Source organism: Poecilia latipinna, unplaced genomic scaffold (genome assembly GCF_001443285.1).
Source record: "Poecilia latipinna isolate Pla-1442-1.1 unplaced genomic scaffold, P_latipinna-1.0 Scaffold480, whole genome shotgun sequence".
Lineage (NCBI taxonomy): Eukaryota > Metazoa > Chordata > Actinopteri > Cyprinodontiformes > Poeciliidae > Poecilia > Poecilia latipinna.
The window spans coordinates 321207-343228 of record NW_015113096.1 but is presented as its reverse complement, the minus strand read 5'-3'; the positions used below and the strand labels follow the sequence as shown (position 1 = coordinate 343228).

General features: G+C 39.5%; 1 protein-coding gene and 2 non-coding genes across 3 annotated transcripts; 2 read left to right on the top strand and 1 right to left on the bottom strand.

Annotated features, from left to right (window-relative positions):
* Positions 1–87: 87 nt before the first annotated feature.
* trnav-uac (transfer RNA valine (anticodon UAC)) lies at positions 88–160 on the top strand. Its single transcript has one exon. It is a non-coding gene; the product is annotated as a tRNA-Val (tRNA).
* Positions 161–337: 177 nt separating this feature from the next.
* trnav-uac (transfer RNA valine (anticodon UAC)) lies at positions 338–410 on the top strand. Its single transcript has one exon. It is a non-coding gene; the product is annotated as a tRNA-Val (tRNA).
* Positions 411–1022: 612 nt separating this feature from the next.
* On the bottom strand, positions 1023–21802 carry LOC106951941 (unconventional myosin-Id-like). The gene is made up of 16 exons (XM_015039734.1): positions 21701–21802; positions 18718–18818; positions 14536–14744; positions 13072–13165; positions 12804–12969; positions 11490–11543; positions 11304–11399; positions 10881–10997; positions 9189–9395; positions 8962–9107; positions 8758–8872; positions 7697–7867; positions 6999–7069; positions 3675–3749; positions 2788–2920; positions 1023–1271 (listed from the first exon to the last, which is right to left on the bottom strand). Exons 1-16 carry the CDS (start codon positions 21716–21718, stop codon positions 1101–1103), a joined length of 1944 nt encoding a protein of 647 aa, XP_014895220.1. The 5' UTR covers positions 21719–21802; the 3' UTR covers positions 1023–1100.
* Between the last annotated feature and the right edge of the window lie 220 nt (positions 21803–22022).

Sequence of the window (22022 nt, the reverse complement as noted above, 5' to 3'; positions counted from 1 at the left end):
AGTGCAAACCTGAGTTGATGTTTTCATGTGTTGCATCTCACATCATCAACTTTGGAACCTCAAACTGAAACAAAGCAGAGAAGTTCAGTTCCTGTAGTGTAGTGGTTATCACGTTTGCTTTACATGCAAAAGGTCTCTGGTTCGAAACCAGACAGAAACAGATTTAGTTTTTTCTATTCATCACAGGTGTTTACTAAAGGCCAACATTACTCTGTGGTGTCATGGTCTGTACTCTGAATCCAGGCATCCAAGTGCAAACCTGAGTTGATGTTTTCATGTGTTGCATCTCACATCATCAACTTTGGAACCTCAAACTGAAACAAAGCAGAGAAGTTCAGTTCCTGTAGTGTAGTGGTTATCACGTTTGCTTTACATGCAAAAGGTCTCTGGTTCGAAACCAGACAGAAACAGTTTTTGTAGGTTTTGCATCTCTTGGGGTGCAGTGAGACAACAAGAGCCTTCCTCTTTTGTGATGGTTCATACTAATTGGCAGTTCTATGGCGTAATGCACATGTGTCAAACTCAAGGCCATCTTTGCATAAAGTCTATCATGTCTGCCCATATGACTTGTTTTTATCATTTGTTTTCTTACCTTTTAAATATTTAAACACTGATTTAAATATTGTAATTTTTAAACTGAGCAGTAATTTTACATCCATGGAAACTCAAATGTAATATTTAAAACTTCAATACATAAAATCAGTTATTTAACAATATGAGGTGGTGTTTAATTTATTTTTAACATTGTATTTTTATACATTTATGCTAGAGGTGCCCAAATCTAGTTTTCCAGACCATCTGCAGCTTTAGATGGTTCCTTCTCTAACACACCTGGACCATTGACTCATAATAAGCCTCTGAATGAGGGAAGTCAACCTTTTGTCTGTGTTTTAGCAGGGATGCCCTCCTGATCTGTACCGTCAATGTGGCCCGTTGAGGGGGGCCAATATGCTGAAGTGGCCCTCGGTGAAATCGAGTTTGACACCCCTGCTCTAAAGCCTGAGCTCATCCAGAGCCGCAGCCCCTCTATTACAAGTTAAAGCTTCCTCCCAGAGGAAGGAGGAGCCGACGGTCCGACCTCACGCAGCGCTGCAGCCGCCTTACCGCTGCAGGAAGCGAGGGTACTGCTGCCTGTAGGCGAAGCCGGCCCGGCGGACCATCACGTTCTCCAGCAGACCCAGGTACGCCACCTGGTGCTGGCAGCGCGCGTCGTCGAACAGCACCGGAGACTTCATCTCGTTGGGTTTTATGCATCGCACGTAGTACGGCTCCTTAGAAACAAAACACAAACTGTTAGTGACTCTACAGGTTACCTGTGATGCTTCCCTGAACAGGTTAGGAAGAGTCCACTGCGGCCTATCCAAAACATGTTCACTACCTTTTAGCACAAAATCATCCCGAGATAATCAGATTTTGGTCTGCTCAGTTCTGCCTCCGTCACTTTAAATCCAAACAAGCTGCTGCAATTATACAACTGTAGATCTCTGAAAAGCAAAAGGGGAGCCTCCTGCACAACCAGCAAGAATTCAGGGAGAGGTTTCTGGGTGGAAAGTCAACAACAAAACTCCAGCAGTCATTGTGCAGCACACACAGCGGTGAAAAACAGGGGGGGGGGGGGTTATTAAGCGCTTGTGCTCAGGACGGGACGTCACGCTGAAACTTGTTGACTATTGTTCTCTTCATGAATAAAATCACTTAATCAAGCCTTTTCTAACATTCCATACTACAACATAAGTAATAACATAGTTTGGCTGACATCATATCAGGTCAATATGACTAATTTTTATTCTTCAGGATTTGATTCAAACAGTTTCTTTCATAATAACAGTTATGGAGGACAACTGTATTTTGTTTTGACCTTTTTGTTCTAATTATTGTTACCTTGCTTTATTTCATTGAATTGTGCAGCATTTTTGTGAACATGAAACATGTTTTTATGTTTATATACAGACAGAGCTGCAACCATCATCCGGTGCTGCCCGATCCCTTCACCTGTCAGAACCTCCAGCTGGACTGTCTCTGCATTCATCCCTGCTGTTGCCCATGAATAAACTGAAGACGCAGCGAGGCTCAGGCCGAGTGCACTGACCTGCATCAGATGCTGCAGCTGAGCCTCGTCTCACATGCAGCTCAGTTAGCAAAGCATCAAACTGCACAACACTCACAAGACGAAAATAAAGAGATCAACCAAAGTGGAGGAAACGATCCGACAGAGCAACGCGTTCCCCCAACCTGACCTGGATCAAAAATAAAGGTGGAGTTTCTTTTATTTTCCAGCTCAGAAACATGGAGGCAGATGCTGCAGCAGCCCGACTGCAGCGCGGCCCAGAATAACAGCAGGAAGTGTCAGACTTCAGGCCGTCAGACGGGTTCAGCCAGGAGAGGCGAGCGCCCCGCTCTGTGCAACACGCTTCCCCCTCCCCTCAGCCAGGAGGAAACAAGTCAGAAAAAGGTTCCTGTCAAACACCAGGAGGAGTTTTGACGTCTGGCTGCTGCAGATCTATGTTCAGGGAATGTTAAACACGTTCTCAGCTCGGCTTCATGAAAAAATATGACTGAATGAGCAAAGCAAACATTCAACAGGAATTCAAAATTTCTAAAATATATACGAGCCAGGCAGAAAAACTAAACAAAAGTTTTACAGTTATAAGAATAAAGTCATAAAACAGCAAGAAAAAAGACGCAAGAGAAAAAAGCTGCAATAACATGAGACCCAAATATTCCATCTTTACAGAGAGGTTTTTCTCTGGCGCCTCTTTCTGCGCCGCCTTCGCTCTCAGGACTGACCTTGCAGGCCAACTTATCGACCAAAGCCACGATGGAGTTTTTGAAAAGTGTCGCAGCGGTCAAAGGTCGCTTGGTGACCTCTGTGATGCTCAGCTGACCATCTGGCCACATTTCCTTCAGGACTGGATTCGAACTGTCAGAGAGAGAGAAAAAAGTGAAACCAACAAAACTGGGCTAAAAAATGAGACATTTATTCAGCTAACCGAGTTACTGGACTGGCCAGAGCAGCGAGGTCCAAAGTGGGGGTCAGGGGCCGTTTGTTGACCCTCGGCTGATGTTTTGCAGCCTCACAACCACAAAACCACAAGTTTTAAATCAAAAATTACTTCACTTTTACAAACTTTCTGGTTTCCTCCTGTTGTCATGGTAACTGGAAACATTGGTAATAAAATAAAAGCACTTTGTCTTGTACCCAATTAAATGTTCAATAAGATTTTATTAATCTGTATAAACCTCGAAACAGTTGCAGATTTGTTGCATTCTTGAATTGTTGGGCCAAGTAGAATCATCCAGAGGGCCACAAATGGCCCCCGGGCCACACTTTGGACATCCTGGCTCTAAAGTCCACAGTGATGCAGCCAAACCTGCTTTTGGCTAAATGCAGGAAGTGTTTTCTGACCCAGATGCTATTTTTATTGCAGAGAACAGATGAAATATGTTTTTCAGTCATAAGCAAACTGGATGTTTGTTTATTTAACTAAGAAAACTTGCAAAAACATTTAATTTTTTGTCTCTGCAATCCAATTCCTACAAAAAAAATCTGATTATTTCTTTAATTAAAATAGCTTGTGCTTAGTTTATTGCTGAGCAGGTAAGAAAAAACTATTTTTTTGTGATTTTAGTGTTTGAAAATGGTATTTTTGTGACCATGAGTACTTTTGATGTACCTGTTGTACATGAGACGCTTGAAGTCCTGGAAGAGGAGGTCCTTGTTTTTATCCAGAAAACCCTCAACAGAATATCTGCAACACAGAAAGAAAGAAATGAGACAGAAAAACTGCAACAAGTTCAGGAGATTAGAGACTCAGAATTCAATCTGCTGTAATATTGTTGTAATATAACAGTAATAAAGCAAGAAGACTTTCTCAGATCAATTAACTAGTTTAAATTCTAATAAACATTCAACACTAAACAAAACAGGATCAACACATAAAATTAATTATTAAGACTGTAAATAAAATTGTCTGTAAAAAATGGCAAATTGAGACTGAAGACTTTTATCCAGTTTTCAGTAGAAAGAGAAAAATGATAAATCAGACAAATGAAAATGTTTAAGTTAGTTTAAATTTATCGTGCGATCAATTGATTTATGGTGACAGGATTACAGCCAGCTTCATGAATGCTAAATTAATTTGACTTATTGGTCTTCCTCTACAAGCTCAGGTCGTCTGCACGCTCTGTGCAGATGTTTCCTTTCGGCTCAGGAACGTTTAGAGCCACCTGGGAGGAAAAGACAGAACAACAACAACAGGGAGGGGACAAGGTGAAGCCTCCAGAAAAAACAGGATGAGTCAGAGGATGGAGGCTGCAGAGAGGGAGCAGGAGAGGTGGGATATCTCTGCTCAGCGCTCCGCATACAGGCGAAAAGAAAGAGGAGGCGAGCCAGGTGAGGGGCGCAGAAACAGAGGAAGAGCAGGAGAGTAAAGTAGGTCAAAGCTTTTGATGATGGCGTTTGGTGACAGACGAGGGGAGGGGCAGCGGGTGGCGAGGACACGGGTATATTTAGCCGCAGCGAGGATCGGCTGGGACGGGATGGGATGAGACAGGGAGCGATGCCGAAAGATGACAGCTCAGCTGGAGAGGACCCGATGCGGCCCAGAGACGGCCGAGGCCGGCTGACGGCAACGCGCGGTGACACGGAGCCGTCTGTCATCACGCTGCACGCCTTCATGCGCACCGGCGAGGCCGTGTTCACAAGGAGGAGCCACGATAACGCCGCCGGCCGCGATAACGCCGCCGGCCGAGATAACGCCACCGGCCACGATAACGCCGCCGGCCGAGATAACGCCGCCCAGCCGCGATAACGCCGCCCAGCCACGATAACGCCGCCGGCCGCGATAACGCCGCCCAGCCACGATAACGCCGCCCAGCCGCGATAACGCCGCCGGCCGCGATAACACCGCCCAGCCGCGATAACGCCGCCGGCCATAATATCACCGCCGGCCGCGATAACGCCGCCCAGCCGCGATAACGCCGCCCAGCCGCGATAACGCCGCCCAGACGCGATAACGGCGCCGGCCATAATAACGCTGCAGCGCGTTAGCCTAACTGATGCTTGAGATCAGCGTTTTAGCGTTTTGCCAAGTTTGAAGATGTTTAGCTCACTTACATTTCTCTATTTTAATTTTTTGGTGCTAACTTCAACCATGTCCAGTTTGACATGGTTGAAGTTAGCACTGTAGCTTTAGCTAAATACCATGTTGTTGTAGCACTTTAAAGTTAGCGGAGCTAATGTTTGAGATTAGAGCTTTATTGTCTTTGTCAACTTTGAAAATGTTTTTCGTCCTTTGCTTCCTCTAAATTAAATTTCCAGATACGTTCTAAACGTAAATTTATTTGGTTGTTTTGAAAACTAATTTCCTGGAACCGTTTGAATCCCATTCAGACACGAACACGCTGTCCCTCTGTTTATTTCCACACATTTTGTGACACATTTAGCGTTTAATTAAACTCAGAATTGCATTTCCTGGGTCTGCAGTCACAAGGGTAAGACTACTTATTGCTCAGATGCAAAAAAAAAGTCAATTTATGTTTCTAAGAAGATCTAAAATTGTTGGCTAAATATAATCTACTTTACAGAACAGGTTGCTGCGCTGCTTTTAAACACGCAGATCTGAGGCTGGATATGTTAAACTGTCATTGTCTGCAGAGTCAATGCAGCCAAAGCTGAAAAACAGCAAATGAAAACAAAAATAAGCTTCAGATTTTGGAACATTTTTATCGTTGAATCATAAAATAAATGTAAATAAATATCTGGGATGGATTGATCATTTATCCAGCCTCATCCTGGCACAAAAACTGAAACTGTGAAACTGAAACTGTGAAACTGTTTTTGTGCCAGGATGAGGCTGGATTAATGATCAATTTAGCATGAAGTTATTTAGCTACTTTTACGTTTTCAGCTCAGCGTCTTGTGGTAAACATAAACAAAGCAGCATCTGTTTCTGGGACTTATTTGGATTTCCCAGATTTAAAGACCCCCCACCAGACTGGAAGCGGTGATTACTGCTGCTGCCTCTCAGACTAAACTGTCTTATCAGCTCCATCCCTCCTCCTCCTCCTCTTCCTCGTGCTCCCTTGACATATTAATGTCCTTCCCCTTGGTCGATGTAGGGCAGTACACGTGAGCTCTTCAGAAAGCAAAGCCATGTAGGGTGACTGCTGGCCAGGAGGAAGAGGAGCAGCGATGAAGAACAAGCAGTTTCAATCCCTGAATCATAACTCAGAGTAAAATATATACAAGCAACTTTCATATCTAATCTGTAAACATTATTGGTTGCTCCTCTTGGGCTCCAACTACAACAGAACGCAGCTTATTGTTCATGTATTAGCAGAACGTTACATATTAGCTTCCTAATGTTTTCCAGATGATGCAATGATTAATTTAACATTTTCAATCAGAACATATCGATTAAGTATTGTTTAGACATTCCCGACACTTGTGGAAAGGACAGTATTTAGCTTTAAATTATTAGCAAAATATCAGGAAAATATTCAGCTGAACTGATGAAACTTGTAATAACATTGTTACCCATAGATCTGAGTGATAAATCACATTAATCCAATTTTTGATTATATTTTTGGAAAAATCTGGATTTTTTTTCACCAATGTGCTCCTTTGGTTTCTGTAGTTGGTGACGTCGGCGCGCTCAGGGCGGCCATCTTGTCCTATTTATTTGGACTCTGAATTCAGGACCAATACAAGGCTACATTTTTCTTTATAATTATGGGAATAAAGTCATAATATTAGGAGAATAAAGTTGTAATTTAACAAGAACGCCGCAGTTCCAGCCAAATGTGACTTACTGGGAGGTTTTTGAAACGGCTCATTTTCCAGACACCAAAAGTCATGAACCTATCGCCCAAAAATATGTTTTTTTAAGGGCTTGGAATCTCTTTAGAAGGAATTGAGATCCAAAAGGAAGAATAAAACTTTAAAAACATGAGCTTTGCGTCATGTTTTCATGTGGATGGAGATGCGAGCGACTCACGTGACGTCTCCGGCGTAGTGGCGGATGCGGAAATGTTTCTGGAAGTCCATGGTTTTATCCGTGGGGCTGAGCTGGGAATCAAAAGAAGAAAACCGGAGAAGGTAAAATTTAGTTCCTGTCTCACTTCATCCTGATTCATGGAGTCATTTCCACATCTCAGAGAGTTTGATTTGTTTTCATGCTCTCATAGGAAGAAAATCAGAGAAAGGCGCTACCGCCCTCTGCTGGCTGAAGCCTAAACTGCAACTCCTTTGTTTTAATCTATTAATTAAAAATTAACCAGCATTATAATACAGCCGTCACTTAATAACTCTAATTTAACCAGTTTGTCATGAATGCTGTGTTTTACTTACCACCTATTAAGAACTAAATATGTTTGTTATACAATTAAAGTCATAAAACTTGCATTGTTTCTTTCTTTATGCCTCATTTCTGCTAATAATGTGCATTATTTGCATATAAAGCAGCATTTAGCTAATCCACTTTAGCAATAGGATTGTTCCCCAGAGTTACTGTCAGTCAGAGGACGTTTCTACATCACTTCCTGTTGAGTCAAGCCGATAAGGTCACATCTGTTTCCTTTTAAAAGTCTTTTGTTTTTTCAAACTAGTCCCGTCCAGAATGTCTTTGAAAGGTCTGACTTAGAGACCTTAAACGGTTTTCTGGTGGTGAGGCTGCTGAGCAGGAAACAGGCCCACCTTGCGGGACGTGTAGTGAGGATGCTGAGCCAGCTTGGTGTCCATGCTGTCCAGGCAGACCGTGTCCGTCACTTTTCCCACAGTGAGACAAGCTTCGTCCAGGATGGACAGGATTCCTTTGTGCTGCTGCTCCACCAGGTCAACGATGATCTGGTTGTTGAAGTAATCGATCTGGAAATGAAATAAAAACAAAGATGGAGGATTAGTCTGAGTTGCTGTGAACATGTTTTAGTGTTTTAGTCGTCTGCAGGCGGCTAAAACGAGCTAAAAGGTGATTTCAGAAAACAAACTGCATGATCTAAATCATTAATTCATGACCAGAAATTTAGTTTTCTGCTGAATCTAATTTAAGCGAGAAAACTTTTTCATTATAATGAGATTCATGTCTCACTAAAACCTAAATCTTCTTTTGTAAATAAGAAAGGTCGTAAGAGAAAAGCAGAAAAATGTTTAGAAGAAACGGTGACACTGAGAGTCACGGTTCATTTAAGCCTTTTCAACAAGTCATGATCTGTAGCTTTAAAACCAGAAACTTTCTTTAGTAACATGTTTTGTTTCACGTTTTAACAAGAAATTTTCTAATTATAATTCCTAGCACTGGCATTAAAACACTTCTGTAATTGTTGAGGAAGAAAACATGAAAAATAAAACAGGTTTCACAATTTTAGTAAAAAAAAAAAAAAACATTCTGGGCCTTTTGAGTCCTTTAAACTTGTTTCCAAGCTCTGGCAGTTAAACACACCTTTAATTGTTGAGCAAGAAAACACAAAATAAAAATAAAATATTTTTATTTGGACAGGCCTGAGCTGAGGTTTTCAGTAGAACAGGAACAAACAGATATTTTTGTTTGTTCCTGCTAATAATGTGCATTATTTGTATATAAAGCAGCATTTAGCTAATCCACTTTAGTAATAGGATTATTACTAAAGTGTGTGCGTGCATGCATGTGTATGTGTGTGTGTGTGTGCGTGCATGCGTGCATGTGTGTGTGCATGCGTGCATGTGTGTGTGCATGCATGTGTGTGCGTGCATGTGTGTGTGTGTGCATGTGTGTTCCTCACATGCTGCCAGGTGATTCCTTCCCTCTGATATTCTTCCTGTTCCTGCTGGAGGATCAGCTCGATGAAAAGCTGCTGCAGCTTCTCGTTGCAGTAGTTGATGCAGAACTGCTCGAAGCTGGCCAAACAACACAGGAACAAAAACGTTAAAAAAAAACACAAAACGAATCGTTTCTGAGTTTTAAAAAACTACCAACGGACACAAACCTGTTGTTGTCAAAGATCTCAAAGCCGTAGATGTCCAGCACACCTATGACTGTGTTTTTCCCATGAAGCACTGGGTTGTAGTTTTTCACCTCGATGATGCTGTTGATGCGGCTCACGATCCAGCCGAAAAGCCTTTCATAAAGCGCCTGAAGAATCAAAATGAAGTCGATCTCAATGTTATCACCTGCAGCATTTCTTCCTCTCCTTTCCTATCATGACAGCTTCACCTTGGCGAAGGCGTCCCGGCCGAAGCAGGCGTCCTTCTCCGTGTGACCTTTCTCGATGACCTCACCGCCGCCAGTTGCCACGGTTCGGAAAAGCAGGCCCTTGGCAACGGATTCGGGATCTGTGGTGGTCAGCTCCGAGATGTGGTTCACCGTATCCTGACCCAGGATCTGAACGCTTTCGCCTTCGCTCCCAAACTCCACGTTACCCTGAAAACACGAACGGAAACGGGAACATTATGATTCTGGAGGAAGTTACAGGAAGCAACAGAACATTTTCATATGGAAACACAGAAACAAGAGAGAGAACCCAAAAACGTTACTGAAAAGTAGAAATACTTCAAGCAAAAATAAAAAGTAGCCATCCAATGAATTACAAGAGTTAGAGTAATAAAGTATTTGGTAAAAAGTCTGCTCAGGTATTTGATCAGTAACCAAGTAGCTGATCAAATTATCAATCATTTAAAGATTACATCATCAAATCAACCAAGCTGTAAAGTTAAGTGAAGAAATTAAATACTTTATGGACGAAAATGACAAAAATTCATATTAGCAACAAAAAATAAAATCAGGCAAAAGAAAAATTTGTTTTTCCCCCCAATACTCTTAAAAGTATGTTTTTTCAAAGAAGTTACTCAAGTAAATGTAAGTAGTTACTACCCAACTCTGGCAACAAATATCTAAAACCCACCAATAGTTCAGGCTTCCTCCAAAAACACGTATAGCTGCCAATTTTAAAACACTTATTATGCATCTATAAGCGCAGTAGAGGAGGGCACTCTGATGCGCTAGCAGCGGTTTTGCTATGCTAACGTTTAGCACACTTAGCTTCCACTAAATTCATCTTTCCGGATAAATTCCAAAGCGCCAAATAACTTGCCTGTTTTGTAAACGTTCAGTTGAATGAAGTTTGACATCTTTGTTGAAATTTTTGTTTTCTACTGTTAACAATTCTTCCAATAGTTACTTTCTTCTTCTGCTGTTCCTTTTTTTTTTTTTTTGGCGGTTGGCAAGAAACTTAAGATGTTCATTACCGCCACCTACTGGTAACAAGTGTGGTCATGACTGTTATTTCTAAATAATAATAATAATATATTATTATTATTATTATTATTATTAATAATAATAATATATTATTATAATAATATATTATTATAATAATAATAATATATTATTATTATTATTATTATTGTTATTATTTGATTACATATAGTTTTTGTTTATAATAATAATAAGAATTATTATTATTATAAACAAAAACTATATGTAATCAAATTCTATCAAACAATTTTGTAGTTAAAATTTATGCTCTTATTTTGAAGCAGTTCTATTTCCTCTATTCAGTTTCTCCACCCAGGCTGTGTTGCAGCAAACAATGTTTATTCTGTATCAGTAACAGATACTGATTTTAAGCTGTTTGCTTTCTGACCAGAGTTGTACTGTGGTTAATTATGTAAAATTAGCAGCTAAACTCAATAATTATAAAACTGAAACCATGAGTGAAAGGTCTGTGCCAACAAATCACTTCCTGAACTGTTGAATAACCTTTTCGATCCTTTAAAATAACATTTACTCAGTGAAATCAGCATCTCTGTTCCTGTGATTTTTCATTTCTTAAAAAGAAAAAAAAAACATTTACCAATAAATAAAACAAAAAGGACAAACAAAACAAAACACTTTTTTATTTCCACAAACCAAAAGTAAAATGGCAGCGAGGATCCGGTAGATGGAGGTGATCTCTTCTTTAGAGAAGCCGATCACTTCCAGGGCGCTCATCACCGCTTTGTGGCTCGAGCGATCGTTGTTGGAAGTCTGTAACAGAAAACAAAGGTCAAAGGTCAAAAAGGTACCCGAGATGCTTGTTTAGTGGTGTTTACTGTGGGATGCTATGTGTAAAATTACACAGTGACAAATTAACAGCAATAATTTGATAAATGCCAGTGTCAAACTAAATATTTAGATAGCAAGCTAACTATTCAGCGCTAACTAACTAGCAAAACCCAGGTAGGTCAGAGTTTAATATTTAGCTTGAAGCTAAATATTTAGCTTGCTGTTAAGTTTTCACTGTGTAATTTTACAAACGGCATCCTGTAGTTTTCTGTCATCAGATAAACTCACAGCAGCTGCAGCGCCCTCTCTGGTGTACGTGTAAAGTGCAGCGTCATTCTGCAGGTGAAGCGACTTCAGGGTTTCCTCGCAGCCTCCGCGCAGCAGCTGCAGAAACGCAGATTCATTTGCTGTGATCCAAAATGTAGCAGGAAATATTCTCTGCTCAGTCAGAGGAATTTAAATCACAAAGTTTACCTGGTAGAAAGAGTGGAAGTTCCTCTCCCCCTCCTGCTGCTGCACCACCCTGGACTGGAAACAGGAAAACAAAGATGGCTGCCATTCAGTTTTTCCAGTTTACCAGCACAAACGGCAGAAAAAGCCTCATGATGCTGCCACCACCATGCTGGTTAACTCCAATGAAACCAGCTAACTGCCACTTAGAGTAACTAAAATGTGAGGCTTCACCAAATATTAGGAATGTTTTTGAGCTTTCCTGTAACTCTTATATACAACATAATATGGTTATAATATATTTATGGTTCAGCAAACTCATCATGACATGCCTACTCTCATGTGTAGGTTTTGCTTTTGAAAATCATAATTTCTGCATGTTTTTCTATTATTACATCAAAGAAGATCTTTATGTTTTTATGTTTTATTAAATTTACAAAAATAATTTAAAAACATTAAATGTTAGAGTCAATTGCATCTTTAAGCAAAGAAGGACAAAAGGCAAAACTCCAAACAGTCAAACCAGCTTTCTGAAAAGTAGATAACTCATTTTCAAGTCTATAAAATCAGAGATTATCCCTGAAAAACAAAAATCTAAGTTCTGATTTTCAGGACTGACTGTAAATGATGTAGCAGGAGATAATTCCCTGTTGATCCCTGAAGCTGAACCTCCTGGTGAGATGACGGCTTTTATTTCTGCTTTCTCACAGTAAAACAGCAACATTCACAGCTGCTCTCAGCCAGAAGGTTTTTTCGTCTTTTCAGCTGCAGCAGCTTCTTTTTTTGCCCTCAGATGAGCTAATTAACACCCAGCATCAGCCTGACGATGTCACTCACACGTTTATTAATGGCTGTTCTCTCACATATCATTTCTTCAAATCTAAGCAAGTATGGATAAAACATTATAATATCATGAACAAGTTGGAGAAAACGTACCGGAACGTCTCAATCATTTTGTTAGATAATTCTACGCAAAATTAAGCACCTTTTTCCTTCCACCCAACTTTCTATGAACATGAGACCATTGAATGTTGGGTTTTCATTTTCTGTGAGCCGAATCACCAAAACTGCGAGAAATAAATCTTATAATATTTCAAACCTATATTCGCTTTTTGAAATGGGCGACACAAATAAACCTGTTATAGTAACAAGCTTTACTGCATGATAAATAGTCTCAGAAGTTATTGCAATAAATGATAATAATGTTGTTTTGAGACCATTTTCAAGTAATATAACGGTAAATGTACAAGAACAAATTCTCAAAGATCAATAAACTTTAAATTCTGACATCCATTTCACCCTGGAGCTGGTGAGATTTTAAATATCGAAAATAATGACCTTCTCCAGCAGGTAGTTGTTGATGTGTCCTCCGGTCGGGTCGCCGTTGAAGTTAAAGTTGATGTCCATGTACTTCCCGAAGCGGCTGGAGTTGTCGTTGCGGTTCGTCTTGGCGTTCCCGAAGGCCTCCAGAACGCAGTTGGACTTCAGCAGAACGTTTTTCACGCTGAGCCGCCACAAAACAGGAGGCATTCAGGAAAATTAGGAGAGAAATTCAGCCTTAAACGATGAAAACAATCAGAATAAATGGTTTAGTTCTCAGGCTGACCTCTCGACCTCTGCCCTCTGGCTGGGGTTTGTGATGGCTGCGATGTACTGCATGATGTATTTACTGGCTTCTGTCTTTCCTGCACCGCTCTCACCTAAAACACATCATTCACACCTACACTGTGACTCCAGGAGCAGAAATCTGAATTATCGTCAATAAAATAAAAACAGCTTCAGACTTCATTTATTTAACAGCAATAACTTTGGTTATTTAGTCTGTCACAAGAGAAAAAATGGGGTCATTTTTAAAAATGTATATTTTCACTATGGTTTACAGTTATAAATGTCACAATTTCAAAATAAATACTTAGCTTTTAACAAGTTATTTAGCTGTCTAGAAAGCTAAATATTAAGCCTCAAACTAAGTATTTGGCTCGCTCACCAAACATTTTGTTTGAAACTGCAGCATGTAAAAATGAATGAACAACACAATGAAAATATGACTTTGAACAATGAACCATCATGTTTTCTAACAAAGTATTCCCATTAAACACATAAAAAACATTTTATTCCCTTTTAACCTCTAACATTATTGTCCATATGTGAAAAAGTGAAATTAAGTTTCATTTTACTGCAGAAAATACATTAAACTCTGCAGTGAAGTGTTACAGAGGAGACCTGCAACATGTTTATTATACCTCCGTGTTTCAGGCCGCGACTCAGCTAAATATTTATAGACATGTTAAAACGAACAGCGGATGTGTTTTAAAAACAGAAACACTAAAACCAGACGAATCGAAAATCACTCAAGGGCCAGAAACCTGCATGATTCAGTCCCTTCAGTCTGTGGGACTGAAGTTCAAAATAAATTACAGCAAAAAGAGAATGATGTAAGCTAATTATGAATTATGGTAATAATACACCCAGACACCCAGTCACCCAGTCATTGAACTTAGCTAAAGGCGGGAAGGATTTGATGAGAAATGCCTCATTTTTTGTTGCTGAGATTTAAAACATTTTCTAAACTAACAAAATGAAAAACAGAAAGTTAGAAACAGAAAGTTTCTGACTTTCTGCTTTATATTTTGTTAATTATTGTAGCTTCTCCTATTAAAGAACCTGCAATAAATTGTTCTTTTCTACTTTGCTGTATGAAAATATTGACAGTTTTTAAATGGAAAAAATGTGGCCTATAATTTTTTTTCAAATTGATGATGTCGATCCACAGTGCAAAAAATAATATTTTTTTGCAAAAATATTTTTTTTATTGTAAAAAGAAATTACATTTTGAAACGTAAATTTTGCCTAATTTGTAAACGATTGCCCAAGATTAGATAATTTTAGGTGAAATTAAAGTTAAAAAAATAAATAAACAAACACCCTAAAAAAATACGATAAATTTCCAACTCTAGTTTTCTATATCAAAAAGTTATAATATGACATTGAATTTATTTTTTTTTTCGCTGTAGAGATGTAATTCGGGGCTGGAAGCGTTGACGTGTGTGCAGCGGGTTTGCAGGAATACCTGAGATGACGATGCAGGTGTCTTTGGCCCGCCTCTTCATGGCCTTGTAGGCGGCGTCGGACACGGCGTACAGGTGCGGCGGGTTTTCGTACAGCTCCCGGCCGCGGTACGCGTCGATGGCGTCTTTGCCGTAGATATCCATCTGTCTGTATGGGTTGACGGACACGACCACTTCCCCGATGTAGGTGTAGATCCGGCCCTTCTCGAACCTGAGCCGCCGCAGACCAAAACACGGTTACTGTCTCTTTAAATGGCAGCGGGAAGCCCAGCTGATGATGTCATGGCTTCAGAACCTTCTGATAGGCTAACCGGCAAATAACTAGGACTGATTATTGAGATTAATCATCAGAGTTAAGTAGTAACTAGTTACAGTTACTAGAGTAACTTTTTTGAAGCAATTTACTTTTAGGAGTATTTTTTACTACAATGTACTTTTTACTTTTACTTCAGTAATTTTATTAATAAGTATCTCTACTCTTACCTGAGTAAAATTTTGTGTTCTTTGCCACCTTTGACAGTAATGAACTAATTTAGCAGTTAAATTAAGTTAACTGAGGTTTAGACTCAAAAAAGGCTATTTGCTAAAATAATAACATAGTCAGAGCAGTAATTCAGCCAAAACAGTACAAAAGATACAAACATATTGCATTTAAGATAAAAAAAAAAAACAAAAAACTTCTGTCTGTATATCTGTTCTACCCAAAAAGCCTCGTTACAGTCTTAGCTTTACCTGGTTCAAATTATTTAAAATGAAGAAAATATGTTTTAAGCACATCCTCGCGTACTCGCTGCTAAAAGGAAAACAGTTTATCTGCCGTATTCGTGGCAGGCTATGCTAGCCATAGACATAATATAAGGAAATAAAAATAATAAAATATAAGCTTCTTCTTTTTTCTGGCGGTTAGTAAACAACGTTTAGATGTCCATTACTGCCATCTACTGGAATGGGGTGTGAATCAGAATGCTAAATATATAGGCTATGCTAGCATTGCTCTATGCAGGCATAGTCATTTTAACTAACCAAACATAAGAAAAGTTTGATCTGATTTAACTTCAGACAGTGAGAAAAAACCACGTCTGTTAATCTGTAATCCTCTCCTCATGAACAGCGACACACCTGCTGGTTTCCCTTCTAATCAAACATTCACTTCCTCCGTGCCTTCGGTCCCACCGCCCACCAGGAACGCTCCACAGAACATCACACACCTTGATGTCATGCAAAGATGACAGGAAGTGACACAAGTATTTGTACACCAGTGACAGGAAACGAAAGCCACGGTGTGAAAAGAGTCACAGCTCACTGTGGGTTTGTTGAGCTGTGAGGAACAAACTACGAATAAACCACCAATGACACAATATCTGACTTTTCTGTTGCTCTGCTAACTCTGCAGGCTGAAGAGGAGCTTAAGGAGCTAAATTAATTCAAAAAGCCAAAATATCTGCGAGAACTTTGATGCATTTCTGACAAACGGTGTGATTATTAAAGCTTCCGGTATCTGAACATTGTCAAGTGAACTGATAATGAAATAAATCATCGTCAGGTTTATCTGTCATGCTGTGATGTTTTTAAGTAGATATAACAGTTTTTTGTTTTCTTATTAAATACTTGCTTTGAATTGCCTCTAATATTGCTGATATAGTTTTAAGTTGAAAAATTAATTTTTTAACATATTTTCCACAAGTTGCCCCAGATGCCCAACAGATTTAGGTGTGAACTTTGACTAGGCCATTCTAACACCCAACTAAAGTAGGTGACACTAATCTGATGAGCTACAAAAGTAATTCACGGCAACAACACCAAATCTCACCAAGTGTTTATGTCTAGTACAAATATCTTATTACATTTGGAATAAAATAAAACTAACCTAGAGGGAACTTTTCAGCAGAAAATAGGTGATTTATTTAAGCCAATAATTCCTTAATGTTGATGAAGAATTACTTATTACATTGGCAGATTATTTTGCAGATTATTTTCCTGTACAGTAAGTGATATAAACTGCAAATGGAGCAAATACTTTTTATAGATATTAAGGAATTATTTACTTAAAACAAGCTCCTAAATGTTGCTGACAAGCTACATGCAAGTTAGTTTTGTCTTAGTTTGAGTGTAAAAATACTTGTTAAGATTTTGAGTTTTTACAGTTTTGGTTGAACTTTATTTAGGGGAATCAGAGAAAAGGATCATAAAAAAAGTCATTTGCAAAACACGTTGAAAACTATGTTTTAAAACTACGTGTTATTATTCTTCCACTTGGAAAATAAAGCAAGTTTGTGTTGGTCTGTCTTATAAATGACCAACAGGTCAGTAAATAACGTGTTGGGGTTAAGGTTACAGGGCAAAGTAATGGTATAAAGTGTTAAGTCCCAGTTGTAAAGCTGTATTTTAACTAAACATCAATACTTCACAGATCCTCTGATCATCTGGTCAACGCAGGGGAATAGCCCTGAGGAAGGAAGAACACCATGGAGAACCGACCAATGCAGAAACGAGAACGAAAATCATTTTGAAAATGAAAGAAATCTGGAAAAATAAAGAACCAAACTCCCCCAGATTCAAACACAGAGTAAAAGTCAGTTTCCTCGAAGTGAGAAGAAAAGATCTGATGTTCAAAACTCTGATTATTTTCCTCCATGCTTCTTCTGTTCAGTGATAAAACTACATCATGAACAGAAAACACTGGAAAATCCTGTCTGTTTTTCCCAGTTTGTTCATTTTGCTGCTCATCCTGACTAGAACTACTCAGCAGAACCCAGCAGAACCCGGCCGCCTCTTCAGAACAGGTACTGCTAGGTTAAAGGAAGGATTCCAGTAGCAGTCAGCCTTGCAGCGGTTCTAAAGAGGCATCTGACTGAAGACAGCAGCTGTATAAAAGTCTAATGACCATCACATGCTAGCAGCTCAGTGTGAGTCCAGCGGAGACGATATCCCACAGAAACATGTCCTGGATGTCGACATCAGCTGTTAGCTGGTTCTGCTAATCCACATTGTCTGCGTTTTGCTTTTGCCACTCCTCTTTAAATCCGTCTGGCTGTTTGGTTTAAAAGTTGGGCAGAGATGTTAGAGGAGACGATAAGATCCTGCAGTTCCTTTGACTGATGTAATGCAGGTAAAACTCTGTCTGGGTGAATTTTTGAAGTTCATCCATTTTGTTTCCCAAAGACTTCCTGTTTCCTGTTGTGATGGATAGAAGAGAAGCTCTCAACTTCCTGTCTGCATCCATTCAGCCTCATTTTCAACACCTCAAAGTCGTAGGTTAGCCGCTATTCGAGTTTTTGAGATGCTAATCAGCTGCTCCTGGTTGTGACAACAATAACTTGTTGCCATGGTTACGCATCACAGCAACTGGTTGAAAATGGGAGCAAAAATCCAGCCAGTTGAAGAGTTTAACCAAAAAACATGATGGATAAAAATCTGCTGCCGCCATAAGCAGCAATAGTAAAGAACAGGGGTGTCCAAACTGCGGCCTGGGGGCCATTTCTGGCCCTCTGACAGATTTTGTACGGTCCCCTCGACCTGCAAGCATCCCTGGTTGATGCTTTTTCACATTTTAGCGCCAATTCTTTTACAGATAAATATCTTCTTAATTTGGTCTAGAATATCTGCTTTACATTATTATTATTTTGTTACAAAAATAACAAACTTTATGGTTTAAAATGGCTCCTCTGAAGCTAACGGAGGGGTAAATTTAGAGTTTAGGTATTATTAATTGTTATTAATTTGGCAAAACTCTGAATTACAGCAAAATAAGTGAAAATTTTCATCAAAATATAATTTCATAGCATGTTTAAAGTGGGTAAAAGTAACTAAATGAAGGTTTCCAGGTACTTTAACTGAACCAGCTGTTCAAAACAAAACATGCAAACAGTGAGGCTGCATGCATCCAGTTTAAAAACAGCAGAAACTGAGATATTAACCTGGTAAAATACAGAAAGCCAGACAGAATATCAGGGCTAAAAATATCCATTCAGAGGCTTCAGCTGAGAGGTGAAGATTTACAAACGGAGCGGGAAACAAGAAGCAGACGTCACTCAGACTCTGACAAAAACCCAGAAATGACTCTCAGGCCTCCACCTGTGCCGGTAAGACCAACAGGTTTGATCATTTTAACCAATTTACTTAAAAATAGAGAATTAATTTTAATTTCAGAGTCAGGCGTCACCTTTGACATCTGACGTTCTCACCTCAGCTTCAGGTTCTCCATGAACTGCTCCATCGTCACCTCATCCAGCAGCACAAAGTCCGACTTCCCAAACTCCAGCCCCTCCAGCTCCGCCATCCCTGCCTGCGCTCCTCAAACACACCAGAAGAAACAAACACACACACACACAGAGGGGAAACTCAGGGAGAGGCAGCAAGAGAGCGGCTTCGAGGAAGCAGAAAGAGAAGTGAGTTTGACTTCTGGGTCCCGGCTGAGGCGGCTGTAGGCGTGGCGTCAGACTGTCTGAACGCTGCGCGGCTGCGGCCTGCAGGCTGAAACACGTCACGCTGTCAGGCAGCAACGCAGCGAGAGCTGCAGTCTGTCTATAAACGCTCTCATCCTCCTCCGACTCGCTTCCTGTCAAACCTTCACTCAAACTTCCACAAAGTCAAACCGATGAGTTTCATCCAGAGAAACCAGAGATTACATCCAACTAACCACATTTACCTTCTCAACAAATGTACTTTGAGGAGTATTTTTACTTTGCTGTACTTTTATTATCAAGTATCTCTACTCTTGTGTAAAATTTCTGAATTTTCTACCCACTGAATGGAAACCAAACATGTTTTAACCAAAAATTCACCAAACACAGACACACACCTGCAGCTTTTGTTAAGTTTTATATGGAAAAAAAAAACTGATTTGGAAACATTTTAATGTTTTTTTTTGTTACTTATATGAATAATTGTAATTTTCATCCTTGAAATAACATTTCCTCTTAGCTTTTACTGATTGTGTGATTTTTATTTTGATCAGGTACTCTGCACTTTTTACCAAATATGTTTTTACTCTTATTTGAGTGATTTCTTGGAATAAATATGTTGAATTTTTGCTCCAGAAGTGTGTGAGTCAGAGCAGAGCCGGGCTGGGCGGGTCCTGATGCCACAGATACGGTTTCTCATGACCAGAAAGGAAATGTTAATATAGGCGGGTTCATCCTTTACAAGAACTGGTGGGTCAGAGTTCGAGTCAAACCACGAAAAATTCAGACCCATCAGCATTTATTCTCACATTAAACCATTAGAAACGTTTCTGTTTTAGCTCAGTACCAAAGTTATTATAAAATAATAAAATAAGTGAATTTTTCCATCACTTTCTACAGACTTTAAGCATTTATTGGAATAATGTTTAATTTGTACAACTTGACTCAGTCAGCTTCTTTTTTTATTTCTTTATTTTTTCCCAAATTAAATTATAAAAAATATTTATTTATTTGGGTCAGTCAGATTAATAATTTAATAATTAATTAATACTTTTAAACAAAAAGTTAGGATGAATATCCTTATTTAGTTTCCCTCCAGAAACTAAATAAGAAACTTTGAGCACAGCATGTCCAGCATGTGTGGGGTCTGCAGAGCTGCTAGCTGCCTTTCCATTCTGAGCCTGGCGATTCTCCCTGGTGGTTTCTGTTTGAAACCAACATTATTTACAAACAAATCAGGTTGGTAAAAATGTGGATGTTGATTTTCTAAAGTTGATTTTATTGGAAAATAAAAACTTAAAGAACTAAAACAAGATTTCCAGTTTCAAGCCTTCAGTAATTTGGCAATGGAGGAAACCTGATAAACATCGAGAGGCCCAACGGGATGAAGTTCATCCCTTCATAGATGAACTGATTATGGGTCTGAGCTCCAGTTTATCTCCTCTACGTCTCGGTCTTTGCAGGTCCAACATGTCTCTGCAGTTCGTTCTCGTCTCTTCAAGACCAGACAGGAGCGATGCTGCAAGAGATTCAGATCTGGGATTTTCCAGGGTTGAGCTTTTAAAGAGGAGAACTTCAGATTAAACCGGATTCAGGCAAAAATCTGACTGTTTGACCTTCAGATGATCCTGGGAGGAGAATATTTATCTACTGGGAAGGCACCGCTGACCCTTCAGCTCCAAATCTGAACTAAAATATGTCAGAAACAACTTTAACAGGAGGAAAGTTAGACTGCAGCGCCCTCTGGTGGATACAAGAAGACATGAATGTTGAAATATTTACAAATTATATAAAAACATTGTTCAAGTATGTTTTAGCATCTGAAATTTAGGATTAATCAAGTAATATTGGTTTGAGTTAAATGGATTACATCAATAAAGATATTGTTTAAGTGATAAACCAAATACCCTGGAAGTTTTAGAAAACTTTAACTTATATTTTCCAGGAAAATATTCAGGAAGTTTCAGGATGGCAGTCTATCTTTTCTAGGAATATTTCAGCAAATTAATCAATTTCTAACCAAAAAATAACCTGTGACTGAAAACTAAGCACTGAAATCTTCACTTTGTTCAGCATTAATATATATAAACAATCATTTTTAGTGATATTAAGCCAACTTAAATCTCCAGTTATGTGTGGATTAGGATTAAGAAAGAAGAAAGAACATCTAGCAGCTGAATGTCTCACATTAACGACAGAAAAAGTCAACAAACCGTTCAGACGCTTCGAAAATCAAATTTATTTTCACCTAAAATAATCCAAACTCAAAACTGGGCTGGATCCAATCAGAACTGGATCGTTCGGGATGCTGTGAAAACATCGGATATCGGTAAAATAAAATCGGATTTGGGTCGGATTTGCTCGCTGTGCAGCCAGAAAACAGATGGAGGTAAACTTAGAAACAGATTTAAAAATAAAAAAAATGGAAAAGCCTAGAAGAAACTAAACACAAAGGAATGAAGAAATATGGGAAGACTCTAGTGACAATAACTGTATATGGCAAGACCTTAATGACAATAATAAACAACCCAGAAATGACCCGTGGATTGTTGCAAATACAGTAAAAACGTAATAAAACGATTATAAAAAGATGAAAATGTTTCTTCTGCGTGATCCAGGTTGAACTTTTGGCTCAGATTAGTCAGACTTGCTGTGAATCAGACGAACTGAAGCGGTTCAGTTTGTCTGAGTTCTGAACTGCCCGAGTTCTGCCGACTCAGACGAACCGAACCCGAACGGTTCTGACAGACTGAAGGACACCTACCGCCTCCGCAGCGTCCATCTCGTTACCGGCGATTCGCGGTGCTCCTCGGGAACCAGACGGTGCTTTCAGTGAAACGAGCGGCCGTTGTGTAACCTCATCTGCCTTTCAGATCCTCCATTCAAACTTCCTCTGGGTCGCTTCCTCTTCCCGCTTCCCCGCATGGCGCTCCGGCACGTCACCGAGTCACACTCAGGTGTTGCAGCAACATTAACGACGTCAGAGGCAATCAGAGGAAATCTGTTTTATTTCACATCCAAACATTCACAGGGACTCCTTCCAGTGTTTTACAGTCTCAGTGTTTTAAACCATGTTAGTGCAAATA

Bases quoted from the DNA above. Each gene is read 5' to 3' on its own strand.
- LOC106951941 (XM_015039734.1), bottom strand. The intron at 9,396-10,880 runs GTTTGTGGAAAT...TCGTGTTTTCAG, and splicing joins TCGCTGCCATTTTACTTTTG to GGTAACGTGGAGTTTGGGAG. The intron at 9,108-9,188 runs GTGAAGCTGTCA...TTGATTCTTCAG, and splicing joins GCCGGGACGCCTTCGCCAAG to GCGCTTTATGAAAGGCTTTT.